At 35.1% G+C, this 14,817-nt stretch overlaps 1 protein-coding gene across 1 annotated transcript; it reads right to left on the bottom strand.

Annotated features, from left to right (window-relative positions):
* Positions 1-2,301: 2,301 nt before the first annotated feature.
* hmgn7 (high mobility group nucleosomal binding domain 7) lies at positions 2,302-10,796 on the bottom strand. The gene is made up of 6 exons (XM_028815948.2): positions 10,618-10,796; positions 9,381-9,410; positions 8,578-8,607; positions 7,914-7,961; positions 4,424-4,552; positions 2,302-2,937 (listed from the first exon to the last, which is right to left on the bottom strand). Exons 1-6 carry the CDS (start codon positions 10,630-10,632, stop codon positions 2,890-2,892), a joined length of 300 nt encoding a protein of 99 aa, XP_028671781.1. The 5' UTR covers positions 10,633-10,796; the 3' UTR covers positions 2,302-2,889.
* Between the last annotated feature and the right edge of the window lie 4,021 nt (positions 10,797-14,817).

Genomic DNA, 14,817 nt, shown 5'->3' on the forward strand with positions numbered 1-14,817 from the left:
TGCTACCGCTACTGTTTTTGAAATTACAGTCCACATCTGTTAGATTAATCTAACATTTCTGACTTGGCCAGAAGCATATATGATTATGAGTTAAGCCTTGTGCCCAGACTGCCACGAGAGGTTCTGACACCTTGAAACCTAGTAAAGGAAAATGACTGTCTAGAAAATGGATGGATAGGAGTATAACACAAATGTGTGCATTTACTCTACTTTCATTTCACACAAACAACAAAAAGCTAGGATGAATATACATTTATGTGTATTGTTTTCTTTACTCCATTGTGATAAAGATAATCCGATACTATGAAAATGAACTATGATGACTGTTGTGGGTAGTAAGAGGCAAATTTGAAAACACAACCTCTCTAAATGTCCTATCATAGAACAACTCTCATACAATTTTTTTTTTTTTTTTTTACAACAAGCCAACAAATTGCTCAACTTCTTTACATTGTGGTGAGCCACCTAGACTAGTTAGTAACTGGGATCACAGCAAAATGGTGTTTAATACAAGAAAGATAATGGGGGCCGCAGTTTAAAAATGGCAACACTAAAATGAAAACAAGCAAAAAGTGAAAATATGAAAAAAGCAATAAAACAAACACATAATAAAAAATTCTAATAAAGCTTAAACACGTTCTGTGATGCATACACGGTTTTTGGAGCATCCATGTAATTATAAATCATTAGGACGACTCACTAGATCTGTGCGCAGAATCTGTAAGATCTTGATATCATGGAAAAAGGTATTTTCAGGTATTTCTTCTACAGGACATTATGTTTGTAATAAGTAAAAATAATGAGCAAAGATGTTTGATTTACAAAGAAACCAAATTCCAGTAAAGTGTTTCTTACCATAAAACCATTTTATGTAACAGTTGTCCTCTCAGCAATGATTTTTAACTAAACAGCATCAGTTCATTTCGGCCCAAGGCTATAAATGTTTGTCAACTTTCAACTGCCTAGTAAAAAGTAAGAAGTTTATATTTAATTTTACTATGAACTAATATGAATGCAACATTAAAAGGTAGACTGACATAACTAAATTAACATGGTCTAAGGTGACATGTATACTCAAAGTACAAGTGACACCAATAAATGTAATCCATAAGTTAAAAAAAAAAAAAAGTCACTTAATGTCAAAATTAAATGGCAGCCACAAAATACACTAGTTTTCAATATTTAATCTCAGAAGAAAGGAATAAAAGAGAAATTGCTTGTGAACCTGTCTGAGCAGCCAGTTATTCAAAATACGCACACCTCTGATGTATGAGTGCAAATAAAAGACCCTGAAGAAAAACTACACAGACATGGGGAAAACATGCAAACAACAAACATCCTCATTCAGAAAATCTGTGAAATACTCTAATGGGAAAGGTGTTTTCTGTAATATAATTTGTGTTATTAACTGCTGCCTGCCAAAGAGTTGTGGTGAATATTTTAAAACCACAAGTCTGTTTCCCGTAACAGCAGTACAGGACTTCGTATTAACTTGACTAAATTGAATAAGTGCTGAAATAAAGTTGTGCGTGTTTAAAGACATACTTTTCTATATAAAAGAATGTTTCGGTTTAAAAGAGAAAAGTTTAAAATGCTCAATAAAAATATATTCTAGTGCACAATGATCAGCAGTAGTTAAGGCAAAACTTTTTTTCCTTAAAAAAAAAAAAAAAAAAAAAAAGGTTGCTGTTGTGTTAAAAATATAGCATTTCAGTTTGGGACAAATAAACAATGGTTTATTTTACTGATACAAAATGACAAATGTATTCCTTTAGGTTTTCAATATGCAATCACATCCTTTTGTCCTAATCTGGCATTAGAAGTGAAATGCAATTTATTCTGAATTAGCATCCTTCTCACTCTAGACAAGGCAGTATCAATTGTAACATAATTGAGAAATTACAGTTTAAAAAAAAACACGACACAGTTGGTCAGTGGGAAACATTGTCATTTTACAATATTTCAACTCCAGTTCATATTCAGACTGGGGGTCTTAATGTGTGGAATTTGCAGTTTTGTCCTGTATTCCAGAGTCCTTTGTCAAAGCTCCATTCTTTTTAACTTTTCCTTGTGTTACTGTTTTTGTTTACAACAAGAGAAACTTGGGTCTTGTACAGGTTTACTTGTACCTTGCATCCACAAATGACCAGGGAAATCGAGTTATGGAAATGATGGGGATGTAACAAACTACACTGTAAAACATGCTCTCACCTTTATATAAAAAGATGGAAAATTAGAGCACAATAGAATGAGAGATGTACCAGATACTATAAAGAAACAAACAGACAATGCAGAATGAGGAAAATTTCAAGGAGTCATTTTATTAACATACATCCAGAATAAATGTTTAAAATAGAGGGAGCACACAGACAGCTGCATATTTTAATTGATATTATGTAATCATAAAAAAAAAAATTGTCACCCCCTCCCTTATAGCTTATCTTTCATGTTCTTATCAAGCTTAATTTATACCTGATTAAAAAGGTAAATCTCTACAAACATCCTGGAATGTTGAAAGGCTGCAATATTTCTTTTTGAAACAAACAAAGTCCACATTTAGGGGAAAGCTTATATCAAAGACTGAATTAAAAGACACCGGTAGGGTTTGGGGAGGCAAGGGGTTCACTCATGTCAGGCCTATCACTGTAATTTCTTCCCTAATCCATACAAACTATTACAATCACAAAGTTTTCTTTTAAAATAAAAATTGATTTTATTTCTTTTTTGTTTTAAAGTAAATTTGACATTCCCAAGCTCCAAGGTCTTCCTTAATTAGCTTTGTGCTAAAAACCGGTATTTAAAAAATTGTTGATAAAAATATTCCTCTGTCTACAATACATTATGGACACTGGGGTACCACACAACAGCAACAGGTGAGGGACAGTGATGCTACTCCGACTTGGCTTCTTTATCTTCTGAGTTTTCAGGAGACTTAGCCTGTAAGAAGATGAAGTTTATAACTAACTATTCAAATATAAAGAAATTCTACAGCAAGCTAAGCCATTATTCAAGTTTTTTTTTTTATATACCCTATCAAGCTTTCAGATATATTGAACTATAAACAACGTCATCCCTAGAAAGGTTTGCTCATGGTTGTAACAATTGTGGCACCTGGCTGGGATACCTACTGGCCCGGGTAGACAGGAGGAGGGCTCATGCCTCCTCCAGACCATGATGGGGCAACCGCCCTGGTTGTATTGGGGGCCACGGGTACAGGGCTTGGAAGCCCAACCCTGCAGGGGCCCGTGGTCACCGCCAGGGGGCGTCCCCCTGCCTGAAGGACCCTGGACCCCAGTACTTCCGCCACACCAGGAAGTGCTGGGGGGGAAGAAGAGAGGGAACACCCGGAGTGCTTCCAGGAGGACAGCAGGCACTTCCGCCACACTGGGGTGTGTCCGCGGGATTGCGGGTGCACACCTGGAGCACATCCGGGTAGAGATAAAAGGGGCAGCCTCCCTTCATTCGGTGCTGGAGTCGGGTGGAAGCAGGACAAGGTCAGAGAGAAAGAGAGAAGGAGGCAGTCCGAAGAGGCAGTGTGGTTGGCCTGGTCTTTGGGGAAGATTGGGGTTTGTGGAGCACTTAAAGACTTTGTAAATAAACGTGTGGTGGTGATTACAACATGTCTGCCTGTTTGTGTCCGGGGCTAGTGCCACACAATATACATCATTACCAAACATTCTGATGTCAATTTAAAATTCTTCTTGCTTGCCATTGTATCGGTTAATGTTTAAAACATGAACAAAGATGATTAGCATGCATTTACTTAATACCATTGAGAAATACAGGGCCTGGATTGTTGTATATTACATTAGAAATGCATTACAAAAAAAAAAAAATCATGAGAAAATAGGCTACCCTAAACTAAGAACATAGATTTTAGTAAACTAAGAAAATATGTTTATGTCTATGAATATTAACTTAAGGTGAAGTTTCTAGTGACAACTAATTCTGTGATGTCAATTCAGAAGGCTTTAACACTGATGAATATCAGAATCATCAGTGCTCAGCTCATTCAGGTTGGTCAATAAATAGCACGTTTATTCAAGACAGACCACTCTCCAAAATTACACTCTTAAAATAAGGCAAACAACAAGTAATCTTTTACAATAAACTTGCAACAATTAATGTAACTTGCTAACCGGTTCTGTAAATGCTATATGAATTTAGCTACTGTATGTAATAGACTATTGAAAATGTTTTAATTCATTTAAATAATTATCATTATTTCTCAAACACATGCAGTACATGCACATATATGTAAATAATCTACAGTATATAATATATGCAATGGCCAAGTAGTATCTAGATTTTAATTGCAGTCTTTTCTATGGACTTGCAAGAAAATGAACTGTTTTTCATTGTGTAAGAAGGATATTCTTCAGCTTAGCAGGTGAAAAGATATTATCCTAATGGAAGAACCAACCTCATTTGTCTTAGTATCTCCATTTTCAGAGTGGTTTTCCTCATTTGCTTCTGCCTCTGCCTTTGCACCTTTCTTCCCTTTTGTTGTAGTTTTCTTGTCCTCTTTCTTGTCATTTACAGTCTTCTCTTTCTGGAATACAGATTTCTTCTTTAAAGTAACCGTGACAAATGTAAACTTTCATTCCTGTTGAATTCTTTTTCATCCACTCTGAATAAGTAGACGAAAAACATACAACAGTGATAAAGGATTACCTTCTTTAAATGTCAGTCAGATTTAAAATCAGAGTTCTATGAAACTAAACAAACACTGGAAATAAGCTCATAAAATCCTAAAGAATCCTTGGTAGAAAATACTGTAACTAATAATATATATTAACAAAGGTGTTCAAAAACCTACATCTTGAAACTTTTTTCATATATAAATATTATAAAGTGTTTCTCCAGTTATCTAAGAAAAAAATGACTATGTATCATATATCCAAATAAACAATATATTACAATTAAAATACAGAAAGTCACCGAATGTGATGAAAGAATGAAATAATATTTCATGATGACATTCAGTTTTCAAGTTTGTTTACCTCAGTCACTTACCAACATTCTGCAAATCTAACACTACTACAGTGACTTGAGCTTTACTTCAAAATAAATTAAGCATGCACCTTGCACCTAAAAAAAAGTGTGTGCATTTTTAATAGATGCTCTGAAGGTCAAAAGAAGGGCATAATAAAATATAAGCGTGGAGTTTGTTTAAAGAAGTAACAGGACTATCTTTTATGAATGGCTCTTAAGACAAATACAGTCTGTGTTTACAGCTTTAAAGAAAAAAAACATAAAAAACGCACTGGCAGAAACCAATGCAATTTCTTTTATGCAAACCTTCTGTCAAATATTATAGTTGGACAACACACACCAAGAGTTATAGAAGGTCAAATACAAAAGGTCAATGCACTCAATTAGAAGTACTTGGATAATGAGAATTTTTATTTCTTGAGTTAATCCATGTAACAGATCTGAAATGTATTATTTTTAGCATCTCACTGAATCAGTTTAAAACACACAGTATTAAAAACAGAAATCATTATAATGAAAATTTATCAGGGCTGGGAATCAAAAATGTATGTAAGTAATTGCAATTAATCACATCCAACATTAACACATGTAATTATAAAATTAATCATGAAGTAAATACACATTGAATCACATTTAATGTAGAATCAACACAAAGGATTAAAAAAATGCATATAATGACCTTAAACCTGAACTTTTTAACAAAATACTATTTGAGCAAGTACAAACTGGAGCAGACTGTAGAGTTAAATACAGAGAGATAATAGAGACTTAGTTTGGTTTTAGTGTTACTCAAAGATAACTTATTTAGCACATATGTGATATGACTTTGATTAAATCTTCTTACAGAACTATGAAATGAAGAAAATAACGTAATTTTTACCTTCACAACTTTTTTCTAGCGTTGCACCTGGACTGCAGTAAATCCCCCCTCCCCACCCCCTTTCCTGCAAATGTGATATGACTGATTAAATCTTCTTACAGAACTATGAAATGAAGAAAATAACGTAATTTTTACCTTCACAACTTTTTTCTAGCGTTGCACCTGGACTGCAGTAAATCAACCCTCCCCACCCCCTTTCCTGCAACACCTCCTCTGCACCTATTCCATTATGTATAAATTAATAATATGAACACGAGTGCTACATATTGACATGTGGCATATCCATGAACCGCATAACATGAAATGTTAAACCTTTAAATGAAAATTTTATTTCATAAAATTTAAAAGTTAGTACATAAATATAGTACTGGATGTGTATAAAATTCTATAGTTACACATTTGATTTATTTGTATTATTGCTTCATAATGTTAAAAAAACACAATGAAAATGGCACCCTGACCAAAGCACCACCTGGGGAGTTTGCCCCTTTGCTGGCCCTGGATGCGACAGTATTTTTTAAGGTGTTAAACTGGCCACATCAATCATGAAATTTAAAGAGTTAAATATAAATTTTAGACCTAGGAAAGTTAATATTCAAAGACCATGTCTCTGAAATAACTTGTCTGTGATGATTCAGGTCTTACTAAAGTTAATCTTTGAAGTAAAAGCATTGATGCAAGGCCCAAAACTATTTTTTTTAATCTGACAAATGACACAAAATTGCTGATTACCGAACAATCACCAAAAAATTGTCTACAAAGTAAAATACTGGAAGCAACAGAAAAAAAAAAAAAAAAAGCCAACTATACTTAAATGTACTTATCAGACATATGGAATGATATTTCAAAATATTAAATATCTAAGACTTACAAACTAATAAGTGCAGTTACTAAAAAAGAATTTTACAAAGCAGCAAAGACAAATATATACAAGTATTTAAATAAAAACATACAAATGAAATAGTCAATGTAAAGGCTAAAACATGTTAATAACCTTTTAGATGCATGTTAAAACATTTATGATAGTTCTACTACCAAGATAAAAGACCACAGGTCAGTTGTAGTGTTCGATCTGCTTGCGATCTTCACAAGATAATCATGTTGGTATATATTTATGGTAACTGTAAGTGGCTATCTTGTAGATCTGTTCCTATTGCAGTGTGCTTTTTAGATGTGTATTACCACAAAATCAGGACTACCTGAACAATAAGACCATGTTTTGTTGCAATTTGCACCTTCAAACTGGCACATACTTACTATCTGACATTACTCAGACTTGAGTATAGCACAATTATATATATTATACATACATATACACACACATATACATATATATATACATATATGTATACACACACACATACACACACACACACACACATACATACATACATACACATTATAAATCAATATTTTTAAAAATTATTTTAGATTTCTGTCTCATTCAAGTTTACACAACAGTGCAAGTATGCACTAAAAACACTAGGACTGGCCATGTACAGTATGTTTTAAAATTTATAGAAAAATTCTTAACATTAGAATACAGTTTTGCATGGAAAATGTACATTATATATACCATACCTGTGAAAAAATAACTGATTTGAAAGATACCAAACACACAAGGAGACAATAAAACTAAAAACACACACACACACATTATAAAGTATATACATACATATTGTATGTAAATTTTGCCTTTGTTGGTGATTGAAGAAAGGATTGATGCACCATGTACACAAATGACAGAGGAAACCATGTACACAAGACATGTTAATATCAGCATGATAGTCCCTATGTAAAGTTGTGATTTTGAAATTTTGACCCTATTAATATATATTGTAGACAGACATTGTATATAGCTGTAAAAGGTTATTCATTTACAGAAATATCTATTGAAGCAATCATGCTCAAAATCTGACGTACTTCAACCATTTTAACCATGCCAAATTTAATTCCAAGTGTGGGATTCATTTTCAAGTTATGTTCATGAATTTGCAACCTCACAAACAGTCAATGTTGCTCTGAAAGTGTACATTACCTTTGCTGGCTTTTTAGGTTTTGGTTCTGGCTTAGGAGGTGCTGGTTTCTAAAAATAAAATAAAAAGATTAACACTGAAAAACTTTTCCACCTATTCTTTTAAATTAATATATGTGAATAAATTCCCTATACTTAATACAGCGTCTGTAACATTAGTAAGAAGAGTACACAAATGAATAATTGTATTATATATTTCAATGAAGCACAACTCACATCTGCACTTTTGCCACCTTGCACTTAACACCACCTACTGATGACACAACTAAAGAAACCGAATAAAAACAGACTATTAGCAATTGCAAAGCTGAGTGCTCAACAAAGAATCATATTCTTTACCTGAAGATTCTTTATTTCTGGTTGTAGTTTTACACATATTTACAAATATTTTCAGATACTGAAGATAAAACGGAGAAAAAAAAAAAAAGAATCTCTAGACCTATACTTCTCAGGACTAGAAGCAGAAGGATACAAGACAATGCATATTGACCGTCAAAAACTTGTCTTCAACATATCAAACCAACACTGCAAAAATTCAATATCTCACAAAGTTGACATCTGATTAGAAAAAGGCATATAGTAAACTTAATGCTCAAAGCAGCAATTTGATAAGTGCAAACGGTCTCACAAGGTTTAAAACTATATATTAAAGAATAAAGATACTTACTGAAGATAACCTAGCAGATCTCCTCTGGGGCTAAAAAATAAACATTAACATTGTAGCTGTTATTTTATCTGAAAACCAGTACTGACTAAAGTTTTAAAATGACAAATTCTCCAAAAAATGTACATTTCTGATTGTAGAATTTAATAGCATTTCAATAACACAGATGCAGTAAAGCATGATCAGAAAAAGTGATCTCTTCATTTCTCCATTTCAGACTTACCAGGCATTAATGGACTACAATCATGTAAACTAACCCACCTATCTGATAAACTGAAACATATTTTAAATAGTAACTACATTTTGGCAACAATTTTAAACTTAAAACCAACTGTTACTCCTCCTTGGTAAGCAACTCTCAATTTGATGCCTAAATGTATTTTATTTGTTTTAGCTAGGACAGGGCTTAACAATTTAAACAAATAATACAAAACATTACATAGTACTGTGCTGTAAGGAAAGAGGCAGAAATATCAAAATATTTTGTACTGCTTTAAAAAAATATGGAAATCATTTTTGAATGTTTTAAAATATTCAGTAATTCACTAAATCAATGAGAATAATTAAATAAAAATGGTTCTTTCTGTGCACTGACAACTTTGGGTATGTTTTGGGCCACTGGTCAGAGTGACAAAATTATACCCATAACCATATGAAGCTTCATAAAAATGAATTGGTTAAGGCACCATGTGATTTTCAACCTGAATGAGTTTCCTCTGGCATGGACAAAAAGAAAAAAAAAAAAGAAAGAAAAAAATGGATACCTACTAGAAACGAAACGAGAAATTTTCAGTTTCAAGACTTACCTCCTCCTTGACATCTCCTTCAGCTCCACTCTGGATGGGAGAAAAGGACATGCATATGGTAAGCGAATTGTTTCAAGCCATGCATTTGAGAGTCGCTAAAGTAAGCAATCCATGATACTAAAAAAAATTACAGGGGAATGGAGAAGGTTTAAGAGAGATTAACTAAATCTAAATAAGTGGTTTGTAACAGGGTCGGACCGTTTTTAACGTGATTTGTTTTTACAACATTACCCCAGAAAATGTAAATGATTTTTCATGGAAACCTTGCCTTCATAAAAATCTCGATTCAAGTCACAGCCTTAAAGTATTTAGTTTTTTGAGTCGAGGTGAAATTTGTGATCATATGGGACTTAACTGCACATAAAGCACAGATTGAAACTTGTTGTAAATGGAAAATAATCCAATATAGAAAAGCAACCCAACATGATAAAGTGAGTGAATGACGTACGCTTACACCACAGTTGTTAATACTATTTATTTCAAATTTTTATAATATATACAGAGAATATTATTTGTTAATTTCACACAAAAACAATAATTTTATAAACTAGTGCATACGTTACACAATTCCATATACTGTTCCAAATAATCAAAACGGGGCATGCACATTAAGGGTAAAGAAAGGGCAGAACAAAAGCCCTCCACCATCCCTCTGATAAGAGGCCTTTCACCATCTGTTATACTGTGTGCCAATTGAGAATAGAACTGAGAGAAGAAAGGGTCACTGCTCCACCTGGCGGATCCTAGCGATCACAGCAGCCATCTGGCATTGCCAATATGGACGAAGAGGAAAAATATAATATATCGCATATGTGCAAAAACAGGATGAATGCAACTGAATACAAATGAATGGGAGCTGTGCAACAATGGTTTAAGCCTCCACAAATCCACAAACTGTAAATTAACACACCGCCAGGCAAACAACTCCCACTCTAATTGGACTGTGCACCATGGCTGCTTGTTCATAATCCAGCATGGAGACCGACCCTTTCGTTCTTACTTCATATACTCGAAGCTAATTAAATTATCGACACAATGCCACCTTCCGTTGCATATCTATTCAATTCGGTTCAATTCGGATTTTTTTTTTCCACTTAAGATTCTTATTAAGTAACCTACTAGTAATTTAAAAGATTAAATCTGCCTTGCCTGAATCCCGTGTGCTTCACTTGCAGCAGAATGTATCCTCTCGTCGGACATGAGAAAGAAAAAAAGTAAACCTTACTTGTTTACCTACCTTTCTTTTAGGCATTCTCTATTCCGTCAAAACGTGTTAAAAACAAAAATAAAAAATAAAAGCTGTACAGCAATTTGGTGTTTACTGCATGTAAACTGCAACTCCCCCCTTTATTTTACTAAACAGAGTAGTAAAAACACACCAACATTAAAGACCAATGGTTGAATGGGGGTGGGGCGCGGCTAAATCTGGATTGACGCTCTATTTGACCAATCGCCTTGGCGAAATTAGAGGCGTAAAGAAGCTGGCGTTTGAGCGCTGGAATTTTTACGCGCGAAATACCGAGTTCCCCGGGTAAGCAGTTTAAAATCACAAGCAAGTAGGAAAATAAACAACGTATTAGTCTGAGAAGAAAAGACTTAAAAATACACTTTGGAACATTTTTATATGTGAAAGCAGCAGGTGATCGTGCTCGGACATTAAGACATTTATTCAAGGGGTGTGCTTGATATTACGATGTAAATGCTTGAAAAGCTGAAATGATTTTTAAGGAATAAACCAGAGGGGCAAGTGCGGATGTTTCAGTTGTCATTAATCCAATATGGCGCCCAGTCTAGTTGACATTCCAGTGTTTGGCAGATCAACTGAATTCCTCCGTCGGGAAAAAAAAGCTTCCTAGGCAGCCAAACAGCACTAAGACGGGGCCAGGGATTGGTTATTAGAAATCCCCCCCAGCGGCTGCATTCATGCACTGGATGCGATTGGTTACTTTGTGAACGGCGCTTCTGGCGGCGGAGGTTTGGATTTACGTTTTGCCACTATTGGTGAGCAGTAAGTTAACGCCTCTTTATGCCTTCTTGCAAAGGGCGCATCGGGTGGATCACACCAAAGAAAGCAAAGGGCTGATCAAAGTCTATATGATAACGAGAGATTTTAACGTATAAAAACGAATACATGCTAGAGGGAGGTATCACCAAATCTGGTGACATGCAACCAGTTCAAACGCTAGGAATGCAGCACTGCTCCTTCAGGTAGATCTCCGATAGTAAAATCATATTGGCAGAAACTTGTGAAACAATAATGCTACATAAAATCACACACACACACAAAATAAATAATAAGCTAATCTCTGTTTGTACATTTTTTTTAGTTAACATTTCTTTTTAGCAATACATTTTCTGCACCCTCGTCATGCTAGTCAAGTTGGCAGGTAAACTGTGTTTTCCTTTTAAATGTAAATTGGCCATATATTGTAATATTTTTCAAATGCTACTACATTAGTAGCACCAAGTTGACACAAAAAAAAGACTGGTTGTTGGAGCACATCCCTGTAAGTCACCATGGACAAACAGCATGCTATTATATCAGAATCACTTTTATTTGCCAGTACTTGACGCTCAGGAATTTAATTTGGTAGCTTTAGAGCTGCTTATGACATAACACAGTGTCACATACAAATAGCATAAGTTAAACAACACACATTATAAACAGTTGCAGAATAGTTCAGTCATAAAGGAGATGAGCAAATGAAAGCATGTGTGAATAGTGTTTAGACACATGTACATGTATATATATTGTACATACACAAACATACTCACACCTTCATTAAGAACAAACTAATAAGCAAGGAGGATGGGCTAAATTACTGGTTTTCGGGGGCTATGGCTCTGGGAAAGAAACTGTGTATGTGTCTGTATTAGTGTTAGTTAGCGTAAAGCATTTACCAGAGGCAAGTTTTTGGAATGAGTCAGTGAGTGATGGTTTTGACATGGTTTATGACACCAGATGCATACTGGTCTGTAACAGATGGAAGAGCACAGCCAATTATTTTCAGCATGCTGTCATTTATTTTTGGAGTGGGCCATAGCTGAATGAAACCAGACAACAATGGAGAGTGTGATCACAGTGCTTTGAAACTTTAGGGACTTTATTCCTCGTAAGGAGAAATACCAGTAAATTCTTTGCCTAAGGCAGGACAGATAGATAATATTGAAAACAGTCAAATCTTTTTATATACTGTATCATACATACATTTTCTAAACCTTCTTCTCCAGAGCAGGGATGTGGGGATGCTGGAGCTTTTCCTAGCTGTCATCAGGCACAAGGCAGCAACAATCCCAGGACAGCACTCATTGCTGGGTGAAAACACACGCAGCATGTGGAATTTAGCATTTCCAATCCACCTAATCTGTATGTCTTTGGAGAAGAAACTAGAGTACCTGGAGGAACCCACACAAACATGGAGAGAAGATGCAAAGTCTATTCAGCAGCACCCAAGACTTGAACTCTATTATATATCTTATAGTCAAATTCATCTTTATTACCATTTTATTCTCCATCCATCCATTTTCCAACCCACTGAATCCGAACACAGGGTCACGGGGGTCTTCTGGAGCCAATCCCAGCCAACACAGGTCACAAGGCAGGAACCATTCCCAGGCAGGGTGCCAACCCACCTCAGACCATTTTATTCTGTACAATGGAATTCTTATTTGCATGTCTGCAAATAAGCATCATGGTATTACAAAAAATTAAATTATTATTTTTGTGCAGTTAGTGTCATAAAGAAGAAGGATGCCTCACGCCTGGACAAACTGGTGAGGAAGGCAGGCTCTATTGAATGCTGGACAAACTGGTGAGGAAGGCAGGCTCTATTGTAGGCATGGAGCTGGACAGTTTGACATCAGTGGCAGAGCGACAGGCGCTGAGCAGCTCCTGTCAATTATGGAGAATCCACTGCATCCACTAAACAGTATCATCTCCAGACAGAACAGCAGCTTCAGCGACAGACTGCTGTCAATGTCCTGCTCCACTGACAGACTGAGGAGATTGTTCCTCCCCCCACACTATGCGACTCTTCAGTTCCACCTGGGGGTGTAAACATTAACATTATACAATTATTGTCTGTTTTACTTGCATTTTTTATCACTCTTTAATATTGTTTCTTTATCAGTATGCTTCTGCTGGAGTATGTGAATTTCCCCTTAGGTTTAATAAAGTATCTATCTATCTATCTATCTATCTATCTATCTATCTATCTATCTATCTATCTATCTATCTATCTATCTATAAAAGCAAAAAACTTCTTTATTTATTTTATGAAACACATTACAATTAATAGGTAGCGCTGTTGTCTTGCAGTAAGGATACCAGAGTTTGTGCCCTAGGTCCTTCCTGCATGGAGTTTGCATGTTCTCTCCATGCCTGTGTAGGTTTCCTCTAGGTAATCCGGTTTCCTTCACAGTGTCCACAGTCTTGCATATCTTTTCCTGCCTTGTGCCCTATCCTAGCTGGGGTAGGCTCCAGTTTCCCCCACCTGCAGCCTTGGTGTGATTAAAACTGATTAGATAATAATATGTCATTACAATTAACTAAACACAAAAAAGCAATTATTCAATTAATACTATTTCCAGACACACAAATCAATATATGCACCCTTCCTCTACTCAAATGTGAGCACATGTTCCAGTATGCAGTAGTCCCTGTGATATGCTGTGGCATCAAATGGGTTGATATGAGCCCATGTTATTTATTTTAGTAAAAAATTAATTAACTCCTAACAAATCCTGAAAGACTCTGAACTGTTTTCACAGAGAAATTTTGATGTTTTTTAAGTTATGTAAAATAAGATATCAGTTTCACAGATTTATGGAAGGTAGAATATGATTCTTCCAAATGGCTAAGATTGAGAGGATGAGTGAGTAGCACAGTGTAAGATATAACAAATACAGTATTTCTAGACGGTGTAATTCCATCTGGTGTTACTCCGAATACTAGTATCAGACAATTTTGAGTAACTGTAAAAGCAAAACTAAGAAGTAAAAAAATAATTCCCAATACAGTTTTAAGCATAGAGTATTCCCAAAACACATATCCTACCTCGCAAACACTTGGTGCCTTCATTCACAATTTGGATCTTGTCCTATATATTTTTGTATACTCTTAGGCTAAAGGGACATGTGCGTTGTGTAATTTTTTTTATTATTAAACTCATTAATATGTGCAAAGTATGGTGTATCATGTGGATGGCTGATATCTATTCATTGCCTAAGATTCCTATTTAAAGCATTCTTTTCCTAGCATGGTTTTAGATCACCTAGGGATGGATAGATAGATAGATAGATAGATAGATAGATAGATAGATAGATAGATAGATAGATAGATAGATAGATAGATAGATAGATAGATAGATAGATAGATAGATCCACTATCCTCCTCCACTACTATCCTCAGCGGCCTGAGAGTGCGCCCCATAACTGA

This window comes from Erpetoichthys calabaricus, chromosome 12 (genome assembly GCF_900747795.2).
Source record: "Erpetoichthys calabaricus chromosome 12, fErpCal1.3, whole genome shotgun sequence".
NCBI classification, from domain to species: domain Eukaryota; kingdom Metazoa; phylum Chordata; class Cladistia; order Polypteriformes; family Polypteridae; genus Erpetoichthys; species Erpetoichthys calabaricus.

Coding starts and splice junctions, on each gene's coding strand:
- hmgn7 (XM_028815948.2), bottom strand. Junction 8,608..9,380: donor AAGGAGATGTCAAGGAGGAG/GTAAGTCTTGAA, acceptor TTTATTTTTTAG/CCCCAGAGGAGATCTGCTAG. Junction 4,553..7,913: donor AACCTAAAAAGCCAGCAAAG/GTAATGTACACT, acceptor TCTGTATTCCAG/AAAGAGAAGACTGTAAATGA.